Raw genomic sequence first — 27,821 nt, 5'->3', positions numbered from 1 at the left:
TCCAATAGAGATTATATGATTTTTAAGTTCATTTCGGCCATTTGAGTACGTCATGACAAAGTACAGCTCGAAGTAAAGAAAATATTGCTGCCGTTCAAGCAAGTGTTTCTGAAGATCGCAATTTGTTGATTCCAAGCCGTTCTCAGGAAACGGAACTGTCTCAAACCACAACCTGGCGGGCTTGCATCCGCATAAAGTTTTTCTCACTGAAGTACTGAAGCCATTGGAACACCGTAAACATGGTTAAATTGCTGATTTTCCCTAGAACCATGACAATTATTTTAAGAAAATCATCTGCTCGGATGAGGCTCCTTATCACCTTATTGGTGAGATAAACAAACAAAACTATCGAAGAGAAAATCAACAAATTATTCATGAACAACCATTTTTTTTATCTAAACTGGCAGTTTGGTACTTCTTTTGAAAGAAGCTGTCGACAACGTTACAGTAAATGCAGAGCAGTATACTATAGATCGATGATAACCACCTTTTTATGGTCACAAACGAAAGAATTTGATCTTTACAATATCTGGTTCCAACAATATGGGGCTACGTTCCACAGAGTATTTGTTATTGCAATAAAAGTTTGAAGATTCAATTGTTTCAAGAAATTGTGACACTGAATGGTCGTCAATAAGTTGGGATTTAACGCCATTAGACTATTTCTTGTGAGGTTCATTAGTCTTTAGCAATAAACCAGACTTTTAAGTTTTAGGAGTGAATGTTGAACATGCTATTCATGACATCCGACTTGATTTAGTAGAAAAAGTAGTCAGAAATTGAGTTCATCGAACTCGTTCTGTAAAAGAAGTCGTGGAGGCCATTTGAATGATGTTATATTCAGAACCTTACTGTATCAATTCTACTTCACATTATTTCCTTAACAATTAATGTCTTTTTTTGTAGAAATCATATCACACTTATTGGAAAACGCTGTGTTATCAAATCTAAGACACGCTGTAGAAGCTCTTAAAGTTCTCTCGTCTTTAAGCACATAACTATGTGCCTCCGAAATATGCCTATGGTCTAAATTAGTTTATGAATTTGACATCTCTTACGTATATTTGGGCATTTTGATACATGGTATACATATTTAAATCACAGCTATAGGCTATAGGCTAATAGGCTCACAAAAATACATTTGAAATGAGCTAGAAACTCCCTAAAGATGATGGATATTATATATTAGTCATTAGTCATCATTTCTTAGTCCAAGCTGATGAAAATTAAGATGGTATATAGTTCCTACAAGGAGGCTTCGAAAATATTTCTAAAACTGGTACAAGAGATAGTTCAGGTGGAATTAAGATAGTTAATGGTAAAAAACAAAAACATCAACCAAGCTTAAACCTGATATAATTCGCAGAAAAAAATGTTATGATAGAACCTCCCACTCGATATGTTTTTATGTAGGAATTTTTAGAAATGCATTAGTTTGGTAAAGGCTCGACAATGAACGAATGCTATTCTATGGTGGGGGTCTAAAATATAATGTTCTCTATGAAAAATATTATACATAATTTTTTAGCCTCAAAAATAATAAAAAAATCATATTATTTTTACCAAAAAATGTTCCTATACCTTTTTTCGATATATGAGAATTAAAAAAATTCGCTTCAAAGTGGCCTAGAATTTGGCATTCTGGATGAAATAATCTATTCTAGAAGCATTCGCATTGCATCGAGGTCAGAAAACAACTACATTCAATATTCCCTATACTGCAGAACTCTTCACTTTTTCTAGAATTGAAAATTTTCTTTAACGGAAATAAATTTTATTTTTAATCCAATTTTGTTGAATATTTAATTTGTTTTAAAATATCAAAATTTTTTCTCAAAACGCAATATATCTACACATTATAGGTATAAACTCGTACATAGGTATATATAATATATCCTTAATCTATTTTCTCTGTCATTGTATAAATAAACTATGAACAATTTGTTTATGCCGCTCTCGCTGGCCAAATGCCAATTTGTTGCTGCGCTAATCACACTTCAGAATAACAGTGAATTATGCATAAACACAGGCACATACATATGTACGTGGGAAAATTTGCGCAGATTTCATCGAAAAATTTGAAATGAAACAGAGGCGATTGCGCCAATTATGCGTGGAAAGTGATTTGGGTGTGGCGGCCATGACTTGATTTCGGGGTGTTGGCAACGAAAAGTCAACTGCAGATGCGCAAAATTGGTTATACATACATATAATTGTATATATATATAATATATATGTTTATATACACATATTCATAAGCGAAATAAACGCAAAATGTGTACGTATCTATTTTTCTTGTTGAGGCTCTCAGCTGCCACAATTTAGCGCAAATGGATTAAAGATGAAAATCAGAATATCAAAACACACAAGAAATATTTTAGCACTATTTTGACTTATTTACCCAACTAGTGACATGTTTGTGGCAAAAAAATATTATTGAAATTTCGAAATTAAATATTTAATCAAAACACTTTGGCCACAAAAGTCCGCACTATTTATCCATTAATCCATCAAACAGCGGCAGTTTGTACAGTGGTTGCCAAAAATAGCCAAACTAGTGGGGGTTGTGCTAATAAATAAGGCTTTAATGCATAAGAAATGAGTTCACAATATTTGCCAAACAATATTAACAGCCAATAGATATTTTGCAATTGAAAGAATAAATTCGAAATAACCAAAAATTGTAAATAAACAAATATTTTAATTGCAGAAGTATACAAAGCTTTTGACCTCATTGCTTGTGTATGTATTTCAGTGTACAAATGTGTGTATTTTTAGAGCGACACGCTTAGAACGAAAACAAAAATATTTGCCCAAGTGTGTGTGCGCCTTTAACAACGTCGAGTCTAATGTTTTAGTTAAGTGTTGAAAACTATTTGAACGCAATGCGTTTTTGAAATGTTTGCGTTGATTATCGTCTATTTGCAAAGCTTAATTAGTTGCATACGAGGTGCGTTCGAAAGAGACGTGAATTTTTGTTTATTGAAACAAAAAAATATATATTCATTTGTCAACTTATTGCTGTTGCTTTTAAAATAGTGCACATTTAGTACTTTACACTAATGCCAGCGCTTTTTCCAATCATCGAAATACTGCACAAACTCTAAAACTAAATTTTTGAGATAGCCTCTAGTTCTTTCAATGTTTCTCACCTATCTGTCCTGTAAAATTATTTATTTAAAAGTGTCCTTTCGAAAATATTATCCTTGGATTTTAGAATTTATTTTTTAATATGTTCAAAAAATATGTAAGTTGGGGGAAAAGAAGAATAACTTGCTTTAATTGAGATTGTGAAAGCTTTTATTTGTTAAAAATATTTAATTTTGTTTTGTACCTAAATATTTTGTTAGCACGGTTTGAAAATTTTAAATATTTTCATTCTCCATCTCCTTTTTGCTCTTAATTAAATTTTTTTTTTCGAATCTCGAATTTATCAATGTTCGAAAATTCGAAATACCAATTATTCGAACTTTTTCGATGCGTACTGTTTAAAATTTGTACTTGTTTAAAACGCTCAAGTGATAAAAAGAAGTTCCACGAATTCGATTTTTCGAAGATAAAAATTTTCTTAGTATTTATGATTTAATGCATTTACTTTTATACGATTTAAAATATATATACTTCAAATAAAAAAGTATAAAAATGGGGAAGTTCCCATTTTCGAAATTCGATATTTTTGATTACCCCAAAATTTTATATAGTGTGGACAGAAACCTTTGGTACTTAAGCGGTTTGCATATTAATAATATTCTTAATTTCCTCACTAAAGTAATTCGATTTTTTGAATTTTTTTCAATCTTTACTGTTTCAAATTTGCTTAAGTTCCCCAAATGATAAAGAAAAGTTCGATGCATTCGACTCGAAGTTGGAAATTTGCTATAGAATTTTTTATTAAGTTTAAATTATTAATTAAAATTAATTGTCCAAAAACTATTAATCTCTAATAACAAAATAGTTCAAGAAAGTAGCATTTTCGAAATTCGATATTTTCATTATTCGAAAATTGTATATAGAATGTTCAGAAACTGTTAACACTTATGCAGTTTGCATAGTTTAAATACAGTTTCCTCATTTAAATTGTTCGATTTTCCGAATTTTTATTTTTCTCAATGTTCGAAAATTCGTTATAGAATGTATTTTGATGTTTACTGCTTAATATTTTCTCAAATTAGAAAAATAAAGTTCGAGTTATTCGATTTTTCGTAATTGAAAAATGCTATTGATTTTTTTTGGATTTATAGTATTATTGTTATTTAAAGCCATATGTACATAGCTTTATTCCTAAAATTTCGAAATTAAAGTTCGAAATTTCCATTTTTAAATATTCGATTGTTGAATTTTTTGAAAAGTGGATGACTTCTTTTGAAATTATATTATTATTATTTAAAACCATATTTAGCTTAATAGCCGAAATTTGTAAAATTATGTTCGAAATTTCCATTTTTCGATATTCGGTTTTTTTCATTTCTCGAAAAAATTTATATTATTATTATTATTTAAAACCATATTTCGTTTGTTACCTCAAATTTGAAAAAAAGAGGTTAAAAATTTGAATTTTTCGAAATTCGATTTTTTTATTTCTCGAAAAAAGGATGTACATAGGTCAATCGTTAAGCTTTATGGAACAAAACATTTGAAGACTATATTTACTTATGTTCCTCAGTTCCGAAAAAAAATTTTGAATTTTTGAAAACTTAATTTTTCAATGTTCGAAAACTCGAAATAGGTTTTGAAAACAGTTTGAGTTCTAATAACATATTTTTTGAAATTGTTATATATTTAAATGTTTGATAGTTCAAAAATATTGAAAAACTCGTTTTCGAACTTCCATATAAAGTCTCCAGTCAACGTAGATCTTTACTAACGGGTGATTTTTTTGAGGTTAGGATTTTCATGCATTAGTATTTGACAGATCACGTGGGATTTCAGACATGGTGTCAAAGAGAAAGATGCTCAGTATGCTTTGACATTTCATCATGAATAGACTTACTAACGAGCAACGCTTGCAAATCATTGAATTTTATTACCAAAATCAGTGTTCGGTTCGAAATGTGTTTATCGACAAATTTTGTTCAGCGATGAGGCTCATTTCTGGTTGAATGGCTAAGTAAATAAGCAAAATTGCCGCATTTGGGGTGAAGAGCAACCAGAAGCCGTTCAAGAACTGCCCATGCATCCCGAAAAATGCACTGTTTGGTGTGGTTTGTACGCTGGTGGAATCATTGGACCGTATTTTTTCAAAGATGCTGTTGGACGCAACGTTACGGTGAATGGCGATCGCTATCGTTCGATGCTAACAAACTTTTTGTTGCCAAAAATGGAAGAACTGAACTTGGTTGACATGTGGTTTCAACAAGATGGCGCTACATGCCACACAGCTCGCGATTCTATGGCCATTTTGAGGGAAAACTTCGGACAACAATTCATCTCAAGAAATGGACCCGTAAGTTGGCCACCAAGATCATGCGATTTAACGCCTTTAGACTATTTTTTGTGGGGCTACGTCAAGTCTAAAGTCTACAGAAATAAGCCAGCAACTATTCCAGCTTTGGAAGACAACATTTCCGAAGAAATTCGGGCTATTCCGGCCGAAATGCTCGAAAAAGTTGCCCAAAATTGGACTTTCCGAATGGACCACCTAAGACGCAGCCGCGGTCAACATTTAAATGAAATTATCTTCAAAAAGTAAATGTCATGAACCAATCTAACGTTTCAAATAAAGAACCGATGAGATTTTGCAAATTTTATGCGTTTTTTTTAAAAAAAGTTATCAAGCTCTTACGTAAAGCTTTACTATAAATCATTCACATCAGAGCTGTATTTCGATCTATGTAACTAGATTAGCCTTAATAGTGCTCAACGCATACTTGAATATTCGTAATAAATTTTCGAAAAAAATCGTGACTTTAACACTATTTTGAAATTAAACCAATCAAGTAATTGAATACAGTCAGGGCTAATTTTAATGAACATTATGGTAAAATCAATAGTACTAATTAAAAGTTTTTTCGAAATCTTACACCTATTGTCTGTTAGAGGTTAGAAAAAAATTTTAGATTAGCGTAGTTAAGAAAATAAGAAAAAAAATAAAAGATAAAAATTTTAATAAACCTCTCCACAAATGAACCAATCTAAACCCTACTATTAACCAACGCCACGTTTTATGTATACTGCCTGAACAAATTGTGAGGTTAGGGCCGAATTTGAAAGGGAGAAAAAAAGTTTGATAAATATATTTTATTGGTGAAATTCGATTGGAAAGTGACTAAACTCTTAATTTTATATTCAATATATATTTTTCAATTTTTTTTTTAATTTAAAAAAACTTAAAAAATCAATTTTTTATATTGTATATGTATATGTATTATATGACATCTATCATCGCACTAAATATAAATATTTACACACGCTTATGAATGGTGACTTCGAAATCAATTATTTACAACAAAAAAATGCATACCCGCTACCTTTGCTTTCAAGAGTATTTAAAGGTGTTTATACATACTTATACATGTATGTATGCAAGTATATATATATATTGATGCTGTACAACATTCAGTTAACATAGCGGAACTGTGAAATTGCTAAAGTTTACTAAATATAGGCATGTATGTGGGCAGGTTATAATTGTTGTAGTTTAAGAGAGCGCTTCGACTTACATATCTTACCACCACAGCTTCACATTCACTACTAAATCCTTGCGCAGACTTGTAAAGGAATTTGGAAAAAGGCATTTTGCAACAATTTAGTTTCATCGAACAAATTCGAACACGAAAATTCAAGAAATTAATATTATTAAGTAATTAGTGTAATAAAACGGTAAATAAACTAGCAAAAACAGTTGAAATTATGCTTGCGTTTAGCAAAAATAAATTCCAAACAAATTAAAAATAAATAAAAATAATTTCAAAAATAAAATAATGAGTAGGTAAGTAAAATATAATAATAATGAAATACATATTTTTTTTTAATTTTTGAGATTTAAAAAACACTCACCATATCATCGGACAACTGCTGGTGCACATTGTCGCAGAAGATGCTCCACCAGAGCTGTATCAAGTCGGCGGCGTGCGCATACTCTGTGGGCGTCAGTGCTGTGCGGTTCTCGGAATTGAATTGTATGAGCCATGGCTTCAATTTGCCCGCAAAATGCAAAATCTTAATCTTATCTCTGAACCTACAAAACGCAAATGAAATGCATGAAAATCAAAAATTTTCGAAAAAATCGTTTGCAAAAGAACACGCCACCCACTGTTTGAATGCGGGCAAGTAGCAGTACGAAGCGAATGCGGCCACATTGTAGATGAATGGCAAGTGCTTCTTAATGTCGCTTTGCGCCCAATCGCCGAAGTACAAGTTGAGCAAACCCTGATCGCCGCCATCGAAACTGCCATGCTCTATGGCGAACTGTGTGATTTTGGCGAACGTCTCCAAGCTGGGACGATAGACGAACACACCGGAGTTGAAGCAGTCGGGCCAGCTGACATCGGGTGCGGCCGACAGTTCCTCGCGCTCGAACAGCTCATCGCTGTTTTGCAGCACCTACAAGGGAGACAAAGCAAAGAATAAAAAAAATGTTAATGTTAATGTCTGCGTGATCGCGCGCTCATACGCACCAGTGTGTCGGCATCGAGGAAGACGCACTTCTCGAATTGCACGAGGCGCCAGCAGTGCAGTTTTGTGAATGTAACACCGAGTTCGGGGCGTGCGAGCAGTGCCAAATTGGCGGCATCCTGTGAGTCCAAAACATTCACCTCCTGCACGACATTGTAGACATCTTGTAGGCGCTGGCGCATGGCCGCCGACACGGCAGGCGTCACCAAGACGGCCAGCTGATGGGCGGTGCCGGTGCGGCGTAGCGAGTGCGCCAACACCAAAGCGCCCAGCGAGTACGTGTCATTCGTTGTTAGCGTCACCCACGCAAATTCTAAAGCGAACAGAAAAGTTGAAAGAAAGAACAACAATAAAAATATTAGACTAAATTCGCATTATAAAAATATATTTTAAGGAGGAAAAATATAAAAGAAACTAAATTAATAAAATTTTTGAAATAAAATACCAATAAAATGTTCATAGTTCTTTCAAGCTTCAGTGAGTTTTAATTTGTAGCCATTTCTTGCCTCATAAAATAAATTATGAGCGCGCATAATATGAAAATATGTACAAAAATTATTATATTTTTTGTTTGACGGTTCATTTCCGCTGGCGGTTGGCGACGGCGTTGTGCGTTGGGCTTTGGTATGTGGCTGCTAGTGTGGTAGTAGTGGTAGCGGTCGGTGCGGCGTTGGCGGCGGCAGCGGTTGGACACAGCATAAGCGACAGCTGCGTGCTTCAAGCGCAATTTATTAGATTTATTTTTAATTTCAAAGTAAAATTTTCTTTATTTTTGTTAGGTGTTTAATTTTTTTCTTAATGTTATTGTGTGAAATATGCTCAGCATGTGGGCGGGATGCCATTAGTTGGCCGAATATTTGCTTTAAATGCATTTTTAGTGTTTGTCCTATAATTTTTTGTATTTATTTTATTTTTTGTTAAAATAAGTGTTATGAAATGTTTTCTATTTCAATTTTTTTTTATTATTTTGAAGCAAAGCAGTGCATATAATTTTTTTAAAGGCGGTGTCGAATAAAATATAGCGCATTAATACATACGTATAAACCAATCTTAACAAAATTTTGTAGAAAACATAAATTTTAACTGCATAAAATAAATTGTATAAGAATTTATATGATATTATATATGTATTACAGAAATATATGTAGTATAAGAAATTATTAAAACAAATTAAATTTGAATTTTCAATTTTTTTTTAAGAAACTCAAAAACAAACATTAATATTCGTTAAAAAAAATTAAGGATAGAGCATATAGCAGAAATTAATTTCGATTTTGCAAAAAAAAAATTTTTTGAATTAATTTTTTGTTTTTAATTCTACAAAGTAAAGGGTGATTTTTTTGAGGTTAGGATTTTCATGCATTAGTATTTGACAGATCACGTGGGATTTCAGACATGGTGTCAAAGAGAAAGATGCTCAGTATGCTTTGACATTTCATCATGAATAGACTTACTAACGAGCAACGCTTGCAAATCATTGAATTTTATTACCAAAATCAGTGTTCGGTTCGAAATGTGAAAATCCGCTTTTTTATCGACAAATTTTGTTCAGCGATGAGGCTCATTTCTGGTTGAATGGCTACGTAAATAAGCAAAATTGCCGCATTTGGGGTGAAGAGCAACCAGAAGCCGTTCAAGAACTGCCCATGCATCCCAAAAAATGCACTGTTTGGTGTGGTTTGTACGCTGGTGGAATCATTGGACCGTATTTTTTCAAAGATGCTGTTGGACGCAACGTTACGGTGAATGGCGATCGCTATCGTTCGATGCTAACAAACTTTTTGTTGCCAAAAATGGAAGAACTGAACTTGGTTGACATGTGGTTTCAACAAGATGGCGCTACATGCCACACAGCTCGCGATTCTATGGCCATTTTGAGGGAAAACTTCGGACAACAATTCATCTCAAGAAATGGACCCGTAAGTTGGCCACCAAGATCATGCGATTTAACGCCTTTAGACTATCGACTCGGCTATAATCGCGTAAGCGGTGTCTACGCCAGTAAAGAAGAAGAAGAAGACTATTTTTTGTGGGGCTACGTCAAGTCTAAAGTCTACAGAAATAAGCCAGCAACTATTCCAGCTTTGGAAGACAACATTTCCGAAGAAATTCGGGCTATTCCGGCCGAAATGCTCGAAAAAGTTGCCCAAAATTGGACTTTCCGAATGGACCACCTAAGACGCAGCCGCGGTCAACATTTAAATGAAATTATCTTCAAAAAGTAAATGTCATGAACCAATCTAACGTTTCAAATAAAGAACCGATGAGATTTTGCAAATTTTATGCGTTTTTTTTTTAAAAAAAGTTATCAAGCTCTTAAAAAATCACCCTTTATATAGGTATAAAATTTACTAAATTGCAGCTCAAAAAAATAAATACACAACATTTTCATTTTATTTATATGTGAAGAAATAACAATATTCAAATCACAGAAATCCGAATTTAACATATTTTTTTTTTAATTTTAATATTTAAAATTTCATAAAAATTCTGATCCAGCTTTAAAAAAATAATGATATAATAAATTTAAATATCTACTTTACTGAAACTCAAAAAATATATTGAACCAAAATTAGCATATATTTTTAATTTCAAAGAAATTAAGTACCACACTTTATTTATACTCAAATATTTAAAAAAATATTATAAATTTTTAATACAAATTGCTTTTACCTTAAATTATATTTAAATTTCGCCACAATTTCTTTGTTCGCTAAGCAGCTGACAGCAAAGAAATAAAATTATACTTCAGCACATTAATTAGTGTCATTTAATTGCATATAATTTTTTTTATTTTATTTATTTATTTTGCTTTATTCTCACACATATAATATGCATCTGCATATATATTTAGCGTTTTGTAAATTTTGTTGATGATATTTTAAATTCAATTGCCAGAAATAAAATCTTAAATTAAATTTTTTGCAGGTTTTAACAAAGTAAAGAAAATTAGAGGTTTATTTTTCTGAAATATTTGTATCAAAACAAAATAAATCGAATAACAGAACTTCAAAAATGATGGTGAGCAAACTAAGTATTGAGTAGAAAATTCCCACATTTTATAGTAAAGTTATAAAGTAAAACACACTCCTTCGCTTATTTTAATGACGTCACGAGCCAAACTTTTAGTCAACCGCTCGCTAAAAAAAGTAGCGAAACGAAATTGTCATATCCGCTGTTTATATTATTTTTGTCAAAAATTTATAAATTTTAAATATTTCTGGCAAAATCCACAAATTTAAATACATATTTCATTAATATACGATTTCAGTATTTTCATACATTTTTTTAGTGGAGTGTTTTCAATATCTGTACCTATGGTACGGCTTTTAGAGGTAAGCTTCAGGGATCTATCACTAATAAAAAGGTAAATTATTTGAAAAAACATACTCAGTTTATAATTTTTATATCTAGAAATTAGTTTTTGCTTTATTAACCCTTTTAGTGCCGGGCGAAAAAGAGATGCCTATGCGAAAAAAGCCGGCCGAATTTCACAGTTTTTCAAGGGTTTGAAAAAATGCTTGTAAAAACCAAACGAGAAACAATATTTAGATGGTTCAAAAGCTGTGTATTATCTTTTAATGAAATTAGATCATTTATAACGCCTTACAAATTTATTTTGAGATAGATGTGAGTAGTAAGCCGCAACAAGGCGCGAGCCGATATATCATATCTCGATTATAATGAAAGAACTAAGCTGATTAAAGAGTAAGTTCCCATAATAATTAAGAACACTTTTTTATAACCCAAATTCAAGATTAATATACTATTTAAAGCATATATTGCACCTGTGTGCCCTGTTAGAAATTCCATTTACGTTTTCTTCGCTTCAACAGTACTCTCAGTTAAGCAAAAATAAATATTTTCTAGCATGATATATTTTTTTTTACTTCACAACCCTCTATTGCTTCAGGACGTCTACGAGAAAACAGTATCATACAATGTGAAAGTGGAAAATATAGAATATTAATTATCACAAATTAAAAAACAAAATATATAAAAATTTATGTCTCAGTTAAGCAAAAATAAATATTTTCTATAATGACATATTTTTTTTTACTTCTCAACTCTCGATTACTTTAAAACGGCTAGGAGAGAATAATATCATACAACTTGAAAGTGCAAAATATATAATTTTAAATATCAAAATTAAAAAAAAAAATTACAAAAATAATTTAAAAAAAAATTTTAATATTAAAAAAAATAATTTAAAAATTATATATTTTTGTTTAAAATATTAAATTATATTTTTGTTTAAAATATTAAATTATTAAATTTTGATCATCAGAAAAAATACGTTTTAAAAATTAATTTTGAAAATCAAAACAGCTGGGTATTATCTTCAATACTTCAAGTTTCTATAATGAGTAATTATCTTCTGAAGATTGTTAAAAAAAATACAAATATTTATAATATAAAACTACACTCTAATGATTAGCCAAATTAAAACAAACATTTAATAAATTATCATTAATAAAAAATATGAAAATTTATTTACTTTCAATTTCGATATTTACAGAATCGTTCAATATAAATTAATAACAAATTAATAAAATTAATTATATGGCTGCATAAGACAACTCCAACAACATCAATACATACATAAGTAGGTTGAGCGGAGATTAGTGTCTGTGTGTATGATAATTAAGTCAATTAAGTTCGTTAATTAAGTTTCACAAACAGTTAAGTTAATCGGTACTATAAAATTGATTGTAATCAAAACGATTTAGTATTAAATACATAAAAGGCAAACAGCAAAAGTATTAAATATTAATGGAGAAAGTTAAATTATTAAAATTGAGTTAAAAAAATAATAATAATTGGAAAGTTATTTAAAAAAAGTGAATATAATTGAGAAATAAGACATCGATCTACCTTTGTATGTTTACAAAATGCATTCAATTCGCAATCCGCGAGCGTCAATCGCTGCCACTACATGTACATATGTATGAGTGGAGTGGTGTATGTGGGGGTGTGGGTGTGCGCAACAAATCAGCGAATGCACCAATCAATCAATCAATCAAATACAAATAATCTTGCTTAGCTTGGCTGTACTCAGCGCTACTGCTACGGCAGGCAGTTGTTTGTGTGTGCGTGTGCAGTGGTGTTGGTGGCAGTCGCAACTTCGCTATGCCCAACAGCGCCGAAAACTGCGCTTTGGTATGTGCGTATGTGCCTTCGACTTTCAACTTTTTTAGCGCTTGAATGCTTTGAGGATTCTTCGCATTTATGCCGTCGTGTATGTGTGAATTTTTGGTATGTGTGTGGGTGTCTTTTGCAAATTTTCTAGGCGCTTGCGGCATTTTGCTATTTCTAGGGAATTTTCAATTTTCGGGAAAGGTGTGTGGGCTTGTTATAAATTTTTCGTATGTGCTTATGTGTGGGTGTGTAGTGGTGTGTGTTCGTAATTAATGTGTCTGAGTTTGTGAGTTCGCGCAAATGATTATCACAATGGCCTAAAATAAAAATGAGATAATTTATTTTGACTTGTTTAGTGGGAAAACTTTGCTAACTTACCGTGTTTATTTTTGTTTTTATACTATATACATACATATATTTAGACACGTAAGTATTTTTTCACTTTTAACATTGAACTTCAAAATTTTAAATAACCATAAATAAAGCATGAATGTCTGCTTATGAGGAGGTAAGGGTAAATGTTTGATAACATAAAGTATATTAAAGGTTTTGGAACCGAAAGGGAAAATATTACAAAAATATATTAAAAATTCGTAAATATTAAAATAAAACGCAAATATTTTAAAAATAATTTTAAATTAATTTTTTTCTAAAGCATAAATTTAATATATAACAAAAAAATATATTAAATAAACTTTTATATAAGGAAACATTTTTTTTATGTTTTTTTATAAATTTAAATTTATATTTTAGAAAAAAAAAATAAAAAAAGTATAAGTATAAAGTTTTTTTATTTTTACCGTTTTCTAATATTTAAAATTTTTTGTTTTAATTTTTTTTTCATAAATATTTAAATATGTCATTAATATTTTTTTTTAATATTTAATTTTTGTATGTTATAATTTTTTCAATAAACTATACATATCTTGTATAAACAAAAAATGTTGTAATTATTATATTAAAAAAAAATTGTTATTAATTATAATGAATTATATTTTATTATAAAACATTTATGTTTATAATTCAAACAAATTAAAAATTAAAATATTTAAATTTATATTTTGGAAAATCAAAAATCTCTTTTAAATACTAAAAAAATTTTCTTTAAAAACTTTCAACAAAAATATATTTAAAAATTGTAAATAATAATAATAATAACTAACAGCAATTTTTTTTAATAAAATACTTTTTAAAATTTTTTATAAGAAATATTTTTAATTTATTGAAAAAAGCAATAACAAAAAATTTTAATATTATAAAAAAAATATTTAATTTTTAACTTTTTAATATTAAAATATATATTTTAATTTTTTAATAAAGGAAATATGTACATATGGGCACCTGGTTTACATGTCAATATTTTTTTTTTAACCAGAATAATATACCGCCAAAATAAACATAACAACAGCTGCCGATATATACTTTATATATGAGCATATAATATATTTGTACATATATACACATATATGTATATATAAGTTAAGTTATATATACATACATATATATACAACCAAACTCAAACAATCCTTAAAACAACACAACATTTCATAGCCAGCTGCTTGCAGAGCTGCCATAAGTCAACAGACAAATGTCAATTGTCCATAAAATATTACTCAGAGTAAATGTTTTTCTTTGATATTATATTAAAAAATCGTGTTCGCCCACTTGGCTAATAAATTGGCTAAGACGATAATGCATGTTTATCCGAGGCGAAGGTCGGATGACGAATTTGTTTACGAAAAATAATTAAAAGTATAAGAGAATTGGTTAAGAAATGTATATTTCAAGAAAAATGTGGAAAAAATATTTACAATGAAAAAAATTACGGGATTTTTCTTAAAGAACAAGATAATAATGCAGCACAAATTAAATGTTTATAAGCGCTTTAACGCTTCATCACATTAAAAATAATGGTTTTTATAATATATTGATCGGATCTTATAATTTTTAATCGTTTTTTTAATTATTTTCTAAATCTCAATCTTTTTTTTATTTGGTTTCAATAATTTTTATTATTATTTTTTTTTGTTACTTTAAGGAATTTTTTTTCTTTAACTGTTTTGTTTATCGAATTTTTTCCTATATCCATTCATTTCATTTCCATTTTTTTATGCACAAATACTTATCGTTTGAAAAATATTAAAAAACAAACAAAAAAAATTTTACCACAAAAATTTTCACCCACAAAATTTTCCCAGTGCACACCAACCACTCTCAAATTGCATTAGAAGTGCCGCTAATGAAATTGGATCACTCAATGCTTGAAAAGTAAACGTTTCCAAAAGGTTTTCTCTCCACAACCTTCGCAATAAATATTAAATTACGCCAATAAAATCACAATATAAAATAATGTGACGTTTTTATGCACAATTCATGTCACAATTAAGCCAAACAGCTGATATGCCAGTCTCTGTCGCGTTATATCTAGTATAAACACCCTTTCTACCGGCGTTTGCGCAGAGTGAGCAACCAACTCGTTCACAAAGAGAAATTCAGGCAAGTTCATGCCAAGAGAAACCGTTATAAGAGCATGAATTTCTTAGCTGAGCGGCATTTATGACTGCTGAAGCCGATATACATTTCTACATATAACGCTAAATTACTATGTATGGTGATAGCAGTGCATAACTACAACTCGCAGTACAAAACGTTCGCAAATGTAATGCGAACAAGTCTTTCAAGTTCAATGCAAACCACAGTAAGCACTTGTGTTTAGAGAACAACTCAAGCGTGAAATATGCGCTAAGTCATACACAACGTTAATCGGTTATAATTTACAAACACACTTAAGTACATATACATACATACATACTTATATGTAGTAGATTACGTATTATATAATAATATGATTGAAGCATTCGCCGCACTTGACCCACTGTGACTCTAGCTTGATAGCTTTAAGCGCCAAAATCTGGAGCGGGTAATGTTCTAAAGTGCGAGCACTTAACGGCTTGTTGACACAGTTGGAGGCAAATACGTTTCTTGAGGGCAGAGGAACGTATTGACTTTATCAGCAGTTAGTCATTTATCTATTTAAATGAACTTGAGCTATGAGTAGCTGAAGTGAAATTGACGCAATTGAAGCGGGAGTGGCAAAAAACAAAAGAAAATAGAAAATATAAATGCGAACAAAGTGGTAAATTACTCGTATACTCGTACTAACTAACTAAATAAATTAACGCTCACTTTCATTCGTATTTTATAAATATTTAAATAAGATATAATGAAGTATGTATACATCTTTTTGGTTTTGTAGAGTGGTTTAATGTTGCCGCTTGGAGGTTACAAGGAGAAAAGTTTAACAAATTGTTAGGCCTCAGGGTTGATCACCGGTCGCACGGGAGTTAAAACAGTGGTACTTTGGGATTTTAAAGACTGTTGGGAATGAATCAAAGCACTTTTTTTCAGCGAGAACCTTTGAGGCGATTGATTTGTCGATTAATGTCGATTCCAGCTATTTCTGTAAGTGGACTATAATATAGTGATAGTATAATAACTAGTATGTTTCAACCTCAATATACATAAATTGGACTCTCAAGACGAAAATGTCTAGATATTTTAATTTGTATGGATATATTCTACCAAGAAATACATTCGCAAGGTAATGTAGAGATATCCTCTGGATAATCAGCATAATTAGAGAACGTATATGGATGTTATTTTTTTAACAAAAAAGGCACTTGAAAAATATGATCTCGAATCTCTCCCAAACACGGTCACTCATATATAATCATAAAACTTAAAGTTCATTTTATAAATAAAAAAATGTATAGTATATATAGTTAAATTGAAACAATTGTCTTGTACACACCTTGTGTCCAAGGGAGACTGAACTTTTCTTCGTAGTAGTAAACATTCTGTAATAGTAATAGTATTACTGAGACACTAGGCTGTAATTCAAGAATTTAGTGACATGAATATCTGCAGTTAATTTAGAAGTAGAACGACATAATTCCTAGAAAAATTTACAGAAACAATATCACAATTTCAGAGAAGACCTTATAACTAAAGGTATCATCTAAAGTTTGTAGGTTGGAAAGGGTTCTAGAGTCTGTTATAGTAATAGTACCAGAGAAAGAGAAAATAAAAAAGATATTTAAATAATCAAATGGTGAAATAGTTCCCATTCGATAGTAGAAACTCATCGTGTGGCCTCACATTTTACTAAAGGGTTTATAAATTAGTCAAAAGCACATTACCCAAACGCTGACTACTGAGCGCTTGTCTTTTCAACGAAAGAAATTAACGTTTTCTACGTTTTGCTTTTGGTTTTGAAGAGAAACAATAAAATTTATAAAACGTGAGAATTAGTTTTGATAACTTAGGCATTCTATGACAATTACAGAGGACGGTTAAGCCTGAATGAATGAGGTGAATTAAAAAAATATTTTTCTTTGGAAATTGAAACTCTATAAAAACTATTTGAAATCTCTATAAATATATTTGAAAAAAATATCCCCTCTTGGATATTATAACCTCAATAAAAATTATTTGAAAAAAATATATGTCTCCCCGGAAATCTACAAAAAAACTATTTGAAAAAATCTCTCCTCTTGAAAATGAAAATCTCTAAAGAAACTACTTGAAGAAAAAAATATATATCCTCTTGGAAATTAAAATATGTACAAAAACTATTTGAAAAAAACATATCCTCTTGGAAACTGAAATCTCTACAAAACATTACACTTGTAAACGAAAATCCCTACAGAACATATTTGGAAAAAATATATCTTTTCGAAAATTAAAGTATTTGAAAAAATATATCTTCTCGAAAATTAAAATCTCTAAAAAAATCCCGTAGAAATTAAAATCTCTACAAAAACTATTTGAAAAAATATCTCCTCTTTGGAAACTGAAATCTCCACAAAAATTATTTGAAAAAAAGCATATTCTTCAAGAAATTAAAATCTCTACAAAAACTTTTTGAGACAAATTTATATTCCGGGATATTGGAATAATATATTTTTCAAGAAACATATCCTTCTGGAAATTGAAATCTCTAAATATTATAATTTTTGAAACAAACCTTCTCTTTGGAAATTGAAATCTCTACAAAATATTTTTGAAAAAAAAAAATCTTCTAGTATATTGAAAAATTATTTGAAAAAAGCATATTCTACTAAAAATAAAAATCTTTACAAAAATTTTTGAAAAAAATTTATATTCTCGGATATTGGAATAATATATTTTTCGGGAAACATATCCTTCTGGAAATTGAAATCTCTAAATATTATAAAAACAAAAAAATATCCTCCTAGAAATTGATTATCTACAAAAATGGTCTCCTGTCTACATATATGCTCCTACACAATACACCAAAATGCATCGCAAATTTAACTTTAGAAAAATTATAAAAATACAATACGTCCATTAATAATAAATTTAAAAACTATTATTTTTTCATAAATCATTTCAATTTAATTGCAAAATTCTAGAAAAATATCTCACCCCTTTAAATATCAAAATTTTTCAATTTAATGCACTCTAAAATTGGCCAAGAGAATTTTTTTGAAGAAATGTGCGACTAAAATATTTTTACTGTCTCCAAGTGTGACTATTTCGCCGCCAAATGGCTTTATCCTTGAATTTTATAATTTTGCAGCTCGTTAGTATGTCAACGAGACAACAACAAAACGGCAATTTATTAAAAAGCGCTGATTTATTTTTAGTTTTATATGAAAAATCGCATGAGCAACGGCAAACCAAATTAAATGGCTCCAAGCAATAATTTGCTCGCGCATTTTTCATGTCAAATTTTGTGTCGAGAAACATTTTAAGAACATTCTACAAAATTTCAAATAAAAGTGTTAAACATTTTGCATGCGTCAGGAAAGTCAATTAGGCATTTTACGCTGTGTTGGAATATATATTTATGTATAACGATTCCCCTATTCATATGTGTATGCATTCATACATGTGTGTGTTTTTATTACAAAAAAACAAAAAAATATTTTTATGCTCAGACCAGAACTGACAGTTGGCCATTTGAAATGCAATGCATGTGGGCAAACTTGATTTGTCGAAAAGAAAATGCGCGCGGCAACGCCAACGCCCTCAGATCAGCGTACTTGCCACATGTGTGCAATGATCGATGAAGGCAGAAGAAAATTGTAATTTTTTGCAATTAAAAATAAAACAAAAATGTCTGCCGCTAATTAAGGCAGCGTACATGCCTGTTGCAACACCAGTAAAGAAATGCATACACACACACACTCAAACACAAGTATGTGGCAGTAAATTTAGCCGGCACCGGCGAGTGGAAGCGGCTTTGCAAAATTGCAATGAACCGCCACGACCGCGCGATCAGGCTGCGAGGCCATAAAATTGTGCGTCATTGCCGGCAACGTCTGAAACCGGCATTGCTGTGGCAGTGGCAACTGTTGCACCAGCTACGTAGTCCACTGTCACCACGCTGGTAAATGTTGTCGCTGCTGTTCTTATTGTTGTTATATTCGCCGGCGAGGGCAATTTCGCCGGCAGCACAACAACACCTACATACGAACGCACACCAAAGCTGAGATTTATGTGGCGCATTCATTTGTCGATCTGTTTGGTTGTCTGCGCACAAAAGTCTAGGGACCAAACGGGTTCCCATTAACTGCATGTGGTGGAATGTCGTTGCGTCCTCCTGCAGTTTTTCTAAAATTTTTTCTCACTTTTCGATTACTTTTTTGCCTTGTGTCTGCCTATCTTCCGCGCCTCACTGATTCGCCACGCTTGCATGGTTGTGCTCGCTGCAGCGGTCTTCGATCTTCGTCGCTATGCGATTGGCGTGGCGCGGGCGGCCGAAGTCGGGAGTGCGGCGGAGGTGATCGCTAAAAATACCAGAAACAATGTCTTCTGAACTGCGTTGTAGGCACTTGTGCACTGTGCCACATTTCACCAGTAGTTCGAGTGCAATCGCTGCGCTGCACCGCGCTGCCCGTCCGTGTGGTGTGGCAACGGTGGCAAGTGAGTGTGTTTTGTAGAGAATGTGAATCAGCGCGACAGTGCATGCTTATATACACCGTTATGTATATAAGTGGGTACGCAATTCAGAAGCGTTTGTAACTCTTTAGTCATTGTGTGTCATTTCCAGTTGCAAGTACAGTGGGCGCCATTTAAGTGGCACTATTTTTGATTTTGCTATCAGTTTTTCGACATTTTAAGAATATATGCATGAGGTAATTGTATGGGTTGGTATTTTTCAATAAGTTCTTTCATTTTTTAGATGACTTAGACTTCGGTGAGCAGATAATTTCACGTGTTGGACCGATCGATTGGCCATCAAGATCGTATGATATCACACCGATAGGCTTTTTCCTGTGGGAAAATGTAAAGTTTAAAGTCTATGCGGCCAATCCCGCTTTGATTCAGGCTTTGGAATGAAGCATCACGCGTGTCATTCGCCCGTTGCCAGTCGAAATGCTCGAACGAGTCATCGAAAATTAGACTCAACGCATGGACCACCTGAGACGTAACCGCCGTCAAAAACAACACCAAGAAATGTCTTTCGAACGATAATAAATATTCCACATTAAATTTGAAGTTTTTCTTTAAAAATTGGGGAACTTTAAAATGGATCACACGTTACTCATAATGTATCCCTTCGGTTGGGCGGGAGTATGGTAATCATTCGGTTATTATTATTGTTGTAAGGAAATTAAAAAATAACAAAATTTAAGCGAATAGCTAAGGTATCGCACCTATATTTTCGATTGAAGACTTCTATTAGATATTAAAGCATATAGTAAGTGTTTGTATATAAGATCTATACATATTAATATCCACTTCTAATATGCTATATATTTTTATACAAATGCTCAACACACTCTACGACACGAAACGCTGACAGTGGGCGTATTTCAAACAAAAGCGAAAATTAGTGAAAAATTCCCGAAAATAAGCGGTCATAAGTTAACCGCTCGCCAAGAAAAATATTGCAGCAAAAATCGCTTTTCTTTCGAATTTCAACACCGTCAGCTGCATTTAGATACAAATTATATATTTCATTTTTTTTTTATAAAAAATTTCCTTCAACTGTTGTTTTAATTTATATCATGAGTAATAAACCGAAAATACAGAATTTTCTCATGTTTATAAAGACGGTGCTTTATTTTCAAAACAAGTATAAATGTTCATAGATTATGTGAATATGAGGTGAGGTACGTATATATTCCATACATATATGTGTATGTGTATATATTCATCTGTTATAAGCAGGTATATCTATGGTATGTAGTCATACTCAAAAGCTCAAAACTACAATTCATTTTCGCTGCTAAATTTAGTTACCCATAAAGCAGTGGAAATCACCTTTAATACCACCTAATGAGAATGTGGCGCAGCGATTTTGAAAACACAGCGCAGATTTTCCAAATTGTGAAATTAACTACAAACAGATGTCTTCTGACATTTGCATGGAAAATGCCGAGCACATACTTGTATATACATATAAATTGCCATCAAATACTCATGGCAGGTGATTTTGTTTTTACGTTTTAATGCATTTTTTTTTTGCTTTTCATTTTTGAAATTTATTTTTAGCATATGAAAAAATATTATTTTTGAAAAAAAAGATTCCAATATTTGTATACTATGAAAATATTATTACTTTTGGAAATCATGCGATAAAATATAGAAAAGGCGACTCAAAATACTGAGTATTTGCTCCAAATATAAAGTTCTGTCTTAAGGGGTTATATACAGTTAGAATTTTCAAAAAATCTATTTCTATTATTCTATTTTCTTAATGTACATACATATGTATATTTAGGAATATACACAGAAAATTTCATATCGTTCCGGTGAATATTTTCGAAGTTACACACAAACTTGAAAATACGTTTCAGAGTTCTTGGAAGTACAAGACCAAACTTTAAACGCGTTTTTCTCAAAATGGTGCTTTCAAAGTCGATGACCAATCATCCGTTTGATGGAAAATGGCTAAGCCGATTAGTCTCAAATTTTAACACGAGCTGCCTATATATTTTTTTTAGTACCTAATCAAAGAGTTTTTCTCACCGACAAAAATTTTTTTTAATGAAAGCCGAAATTTTGGTCAAAATCGATTTTTGTTTTTAGAAATTTTATTTTTCTTATTCCTTCTACCAATTGCAAAATTTAATATTACTTTAACGAGATCTGTTTAGTTTTTCAATATCAGAGGATCATGTTTAAAGTTATAGTGATCACCGCTAAAGTCGTTTTTGAAAGAAACTACCGGAGATCCGCTGTAGTTTCTTTATAATTTATCAATATTCTCTGGTTGTAAATACTCAGGTCTGACTAAAACTGAATCAAAGGAAAATAAATATTTTTTTCAGCTAGTTTTCGAATTATATAATATTTTATAAACAAAAGAATAAAAGGAAAGAAATCTTAGAGTTAGTATAATTCTCTTATTTAGTTCCGAAGACAATTTAACTTGTGATAAGCTTAAGATCGAATCAACTGAATTGAAAGAAAAGTGGTATTAAGATTTTAGATGCCAGATACTGGCAAATGAATCGAATTGAGAGATGACATTTTGCAACTTAGGTCACCGATTCGGAATAAAGAACTGAACATTTTCAAAACTAACAAGTTTTCAAGAGGATGAAGCCATTCACTTGGGAGTGTCCAAAAACGACTATTTTATATATAGCTCAAGCTCTCTGGGTAGCCAAACAAAACAACATTTTGAAAGCAAGCTAAAGTGAGAAGGCGAAACATTCCTCCCCCGGGTTGTACCCAGAGTTTGGGACCCGCCACGTAAAAATCAGATCTATATTTTCAAAAAACAAAATGCCGATCGATCTAACCATAAAAGTAGACTTCCTTTCCGAAATTTAGTTATGACTTTCGTCCATACTCGAGCCTGTTTTAAGAAAATCTCGAGAAAATGAATTTCTGCTTTTTTTCACAGCGAGTAGACACTTAGAGAAATGTTTCGAAATTAGGAAAAAATTTCGTGAAAGTGATAAAAATCTTCAATTTATAATAACAGTATAATATCGCTCAGTTCCTTGCTTGAGTAAATTGAGGAATGCGACGCTTTAAATTTAAAAAATCAGTAGAACATAATTATAAAATTTCAGAATAAAATACTCAGATGCACTTGCAGCAATCTTTCGAGTTACAAAACCAGCAGCTAATCAGAAAGTGGCGCCCCCTACGTGCGTATCACCGCTTATCAGTGAAAAAATACGAAAGACCTTCACATTTATATATTTCTATATGTATGAAAGATTGTGAATAGACAATGCTGAAGCCGGAACGCTTATTTAAAACATTTAAAATTCAGCACCTCAATAATTCGAATCATCAATGGAAATATGAAACGTGATATGCAAAGGCATGGAGCGGAGGCAAGCCAACGGAGAGCACATGCGAATGCATGGAGCAAAAAACAAAGAGTAATGCGCATCGGCATGAGAGAGTTAAAGCGCGAGAGAGTTACATGCATCAAAAAAGTGTGTGAGACGACACATTTGACACTTGACCGCATTGATTGTCAAAAATCAAGCTGACATGACGTGAGTGACAGATTTGAAGGGTGTCAAACGGGAAAAATCCTCAAAATTAAAGCCAATAATGAACAATTTCTAAATTAAAAATAGTTACAACAACAACAAGGCACATGCGTTGGCCACACATTATACGCTGTAGTTGCATGTGTGTGTGCGTGTGTGAGAAATATGTGCAAAACATAAATATAAATCATGTCAATGACGTCCATTTCTACAAGTTTTCGCAAACCCAACACACGACGTATAGCAACAACAACAATAAGAACACTCGAATGCATATGCTCGCGAAAAATAATCGCATGTGAATTTAGAAAAATTTCGTATAAAATTAGAAAACTTATAGTGTGAGTAGTTGTTGTGTATAGTGTAGTGTTGCTGTTGTTGTAGCTTAAGAGCGAGCGCAAACCGACACAAATGGAGAGCAGAAGAGACAGGAAATTGTTTGTTGTTTTTGTTCTCAAATTGTAGTTGGCGCTGCGACTTGCAGGCGGCATACATGCTGAAGGTCACTTAAGGTCGCCGCTATTGCTACCAATGCAAAGAACATATGCGTTTCGAAGAAAAAAATGCAGACAACACGCTGATAACAGCGGCACTGACTCCACGTTGGAGTTACTGTTTGATGTGGAAAAAATATTACAACAACAAATGCAAAAGGGAATGAAGTTTATAAATTAATTTGCTTGCGGTTTGGCGGTTTCAATGCTTTTACAGGCAGCTGCTTTGGCATTTAAGTGGCGTCGCATGGCTACAAAGGCGATTGGTGGAGGAAAAGGAGAAAAGGACGTGTGATAAAGGGTTACACGCTTGCACTTTTCAAAGCAAAAATTTTTTTTTTTTTCATAAAAATTTTTTTTCGGAGAAAATTTTTTTTGTTCATAAAATTGTTCATTAAAAATTTTTTAATAAAATTTTTCATACATTTTTTGAAACAATTTTCAAAATTTGTTTATACTTTTTTTCATGAAACTGTTATTGTTTTTTAATAAAATTATTTTCATTTTTTTTACAAAATTTTTCCTTGGATTTTTTTAAATGTGCCTAAAATTTTTTGGGAGGTGACTCGTGCTAAGGGTGTGCGCAAAAAATATTTATGGTGATATAATTGTCACTAATAACTATATTAATAAGGTGGCGCAGGTAGTAGGGACACGGCTGAATGGCTGATAAGGCGCAGCTTCGACTCGCAATTTGTTTTGTCTTGGAATTCGTTAAGCAAGCAACTGCATCTATGTGCAGGTGTGCCCCAAAGCCTTCGCCGACAACTAAGCCACAGCCGGCAACAACGTTTTTGTTATTGTTACTCTTATTTCTTTGTACTCATATTTCATTATTGCTAACTACTATACAACTCAGATTTCTACTCAGCGAATTCTTATTTATTTATTAACTGTTAATTTTTATTATATTTTATTTTTGCGCTGCTGAACATTTCGCTTGCGAGATTTTTCTATTATTTCTTTTTGGCAATTTTCTCGCTTACTCTTATGCGCTGCTGATATTTGCAGTTGTAAATTAATAAAAAAATATATAAAAATAAATTAAAGCTTGCAACGTGCGTGCGTTTCTTATTAGATTTTAATCTTTTTTAAATTTCTAGTAAATTTTTTGCTTTTAGTTCTTCAACAACTTTGGCTGGAACTTACTGCTCATTTTGTTTAAACTGTTGTCGTTGTTGTTAAATTGTATAAAAATTTAATTTTATTTATTTATTTGTTTTTTATTTGAACAAATTTTTCACTTTTCTTCAGCACTATTTTTTCGTATTTTTTGTAAAAAATTCACACGACGTGTTTTGGGGTGGCTGGCGTTTGCCCAACTGACTGACTGACTATACTGTCTGCCTGTCTTTATGACCCGTTCTACTCAGTCTTCTACTCAGCGTTTTGCTTGTGGCGCTTTTCACTTGTGCTTTTGCTTTTTAGCTACGTTGTTGTTCCGTACACGAGCGGCGAGAAACTGATTTCGCATTGTGCCGTTCGACTGCAGCAAAGCGCGTACAGCCAGCCATCTCGCGATTAGACCTCCCCTTTGGCGTAGCGAGCAAATGCTTTTGTTGTATTTTTATAGACATTTTGCATGCTTTCACTATACATATATCCACACTGGCGAACATGTATGTGTCAGCGCACTTGTATTGGTTTTCGGCGCTGTGAGCGCGCTGTGTCTCCTCGCTTATGGCCGAAAGTGAGTCGAATTCTAAAAGCGTACATTTGTTTGTTGCTGCTTATTTGGTTATTTTGTTGTTGATTTTGCATTTTTGTCATTGCTAACGCTGTCGCTGCTACTCTGTCTTCTTGTTGTTGTAGTCTCGGTACGGCAGCCATCACTTGTGGGGGTATGTTTTGCATGATTTTTAGTCACTCAGTAGGCGCCTCTGCCTATGCAACATATCGCCAAGAGATGTGTGTTGAAGATCTTTGATGGATGCTGTTGCTGATGACTTTCTAGCGACGAGTTAGCGCAGCCGAATGCACTCAATTATTTTTTTAGTTTGGAATGAGCGCGGCCCCCAAAGGTAGTCGTTAGTACAAAGAGAGTGGTTTAAGAGAACTGAAGAAAGAGAAAGCAATTGAAATGGTTGTATATTCTGCTCTGGAGAGTTCTATAAAGAATAAGTGATATATAATTGTAAACAGCTGTTAAAAACATATAAAAAATTTATTAAAAAGTATCACTAAAATTCTTAAAAATATAGTTAAATCATTTCGATAAAAAGTGATAAATAGGAAATAATTTTGAATTAGCTTTTGAAACAGAAATATATGGAACATCGAACTCTTCCAATGCGCGATCAGTCGGCCTCGGTTGATTGAGGCCTCTAGATTGCGGATAAGTATTTTCTACAACTGGAAGTAGTGACATACAGTCGGGTCTACGTAACCGGAACGAACCCGGATTTTTTTTCGAGCCAAGTACTGTCAACCCGACAGCATATCATCATTTTTTCTGCCGCTACATCAACAACAAGAACGACTTTAAGATCTACATACGTCTGACGAGACCCAGATTCGCACAAATTTCGAATAACATATGTAAACTCGTTCTTAATCGAAATCAAATTGTCAGATATATTGCATTTTCAAGAGAGATAATGTCATCCAATTCAAAACAAGTTATACCAGACTTAAACGAAGTCCAGGAAAGACAAAAAATTTTCGTCGGTCAGGTTTGATCTGAATTTTTGATTTTGATAGGTATTTGAAAAATAATTACTTCAATCCTTTTCTCCTTTTCGAGGATAGATAAGACAAGTTCGAAAGAAAATACTGTAAGATCCCTTCGAGATTACAATTACTTTTAGAATACTCTTAGTTTAGAATTAAGAGATCGATCCTGACGGGGATCTCAGTTGGACAGCTTAAAACGCTATCTAATAGATCACACATTTATTGTGGCGGCTAATTTCTGTTTCGGCTATGCCCCTAGGTTCGCCTGCCCAGACTGCCGAGTGATTTCATTCTCAGCCTTGCAATAGCTGGACAAAGGAGAAGAAAGTGACTGAATGTTTCCACCTCACCTTCCCCCATATAACTTTGAAAACTTCTGTCCGTCAATGCTTTTAAGTTCACTGCATTAACGCCTATCAGACAATGTCCAGTAAGAACCCCAATTATTGCGGCAAGATGAACTTTGCGAAGAGCGAATAATTCAGATAATCTCTTGCGTTCCATCCTAGGCTAAACGGATCTTGCAATCGCACAGATGCGGATCAGCAACCAGCGCCTACTGAGCGAGCGTGGTACAGTATTAGAACGCAAGATGCCAATGGAGATCCAACTCATTCCCATTTCGATATAAGCGTGGCAAGATTGCACTATCTGTTTAGTTTGGTGGCTTTGCAGTTGCCAGCTATTCCGCTATGAACAGACATTCAAAGGATTCTGATGATCAGTTGTTTAATAGTATTTCTAGAGAAGACAGATATTCCCCTAATAGCTTTGAACGCACAGTTAGCTAGCTCACCCTGCAGTTGGAGTGAATGCTCGCCTTCCTGGAAGAGTTTTGAGTCATGTAGCTTAACGTTAAGATAGATGTAGAGTTCCTTATAGAAAAAGTATCCTCCCAGCTTTAACCCGTCCGTGAGAAAGCTCACTGCAGCTCTTCTCCATCCACTTCTCCCAATCCTCCATATCCCTCGAAAAAGCCACCCGGAGTGCTTTCTGTCACGCAGTGATCTAAGTTCTCAGGAGTGTATTTGAAAGAGGTGTGAATTTCGGCACGTCCTTTTTCGGACCCCTTCATATACACATCGTTCCTGAGCCTAAGAGCACACTTTGTAGTAATATTGTAAAACACCTGTTGATGCACTGATGCTATGGCAATGAATGCTATTGCGGGTGTAGTCCGCAGTGCATCAGTGATGCCTAATATAACCGCTCTTTGAACACGTTTCCTTAATGAGTACAGGCTTTCTGAACGATCCACCGGCGAAAACATCTTAAAACATTATTGGCTTAACAAGGATTTCACATAGCCATCACACCAACTTCGAAGGCAGTCCCGAGCTTTTTATATAAGGCAGCGGATGTCTTCCTTAAACTCTCCTCAATGTTTAGCCTCCATCAAAGCTTTCTA

General features: G+C 32.5%; 2 protein-coding genes across 9 annotated transcripts in view; both read right to left on the bottom strand.

The window, feature by feature from the left end:
- LOC109579193 (uncharacterized) overlaps window positions 1–25,034 on the bottom strand; it is a 38,619-nt gene extending 13,585 nt beyond the window's left edge. The window contains exon 1 of the mRNA XM_011212389.4: window positions 24,890–25,034. Within this exon, the coding sequence (XP_011210691.1) occupies window positions 24,890–24,896 (7 nt within the window). The 5' untranslated portion in view covers window positions 24,897–25,034. The remainder of the gene's footprint in view (window positions 1–24,889) is intronic.
- LOC105231209 (glycogenin-1) overlaps window positions 1–25,042 on the bottom strand; it is a 36,614-nt gene extending 11,572 nt beyond the window's left edge. For 6 of the 8 annotated variants that reach the window (XM_049452441.1, XM_049452443.1, XM_049452442.1 and 3 more), the window contains exons 1-4: window positions 24,890–25,042; window positions 7,617–7,927; window positions 7,253–7,542; window positions 6,997–7,177 (exon numbers count right to left, since the gene is read on the bottom strand). In XM_049452441.1, the coding sequence (XP_049308398.1) occupies window positions 6,997–7,177; window positions 7,253–7,542; window positions 7,617–7,927; window positions 24,890–24,896 (789 nt within the window). In that variant the 5' untranslated portion in view covers window positions 24,897–25,042. Of the gene's footprint in view, window positions 1–6,659; window positions 6,708–6,996; window positions 7,178–7,252; window positions 7,543–7,616; window positions 7,928–24,889 lie in introns of all 8 variants that reach the window. The other 2 variants (XM_049452444.1, XM_049452445.1) reach the window with 1 other exon arrangement.
- Between the last annotated feature and the right edge of the window lie 2,779 nt (window positions 25,043–27,821).

Source organism: Bactrocera dorsalis, chromosome 3 (assembly GCF_023373825.1).
Source record: "Bactrocera dorsalis isolate Fly_Bdor chromosome 3, ASM2337382v1, whole genome shotgun sequence".
Taxonomy (NCBI): Eukaryota; Metazoa; Arthropoda; class Insecta; order Diptera; family Tephritidae; genus Bactrocera; species Bactrocera dorsalis.
Note: the sequence above shows the minus strand (reverse complement) of the source record. Positions and strands in the feature narration are given on the sequence as shown.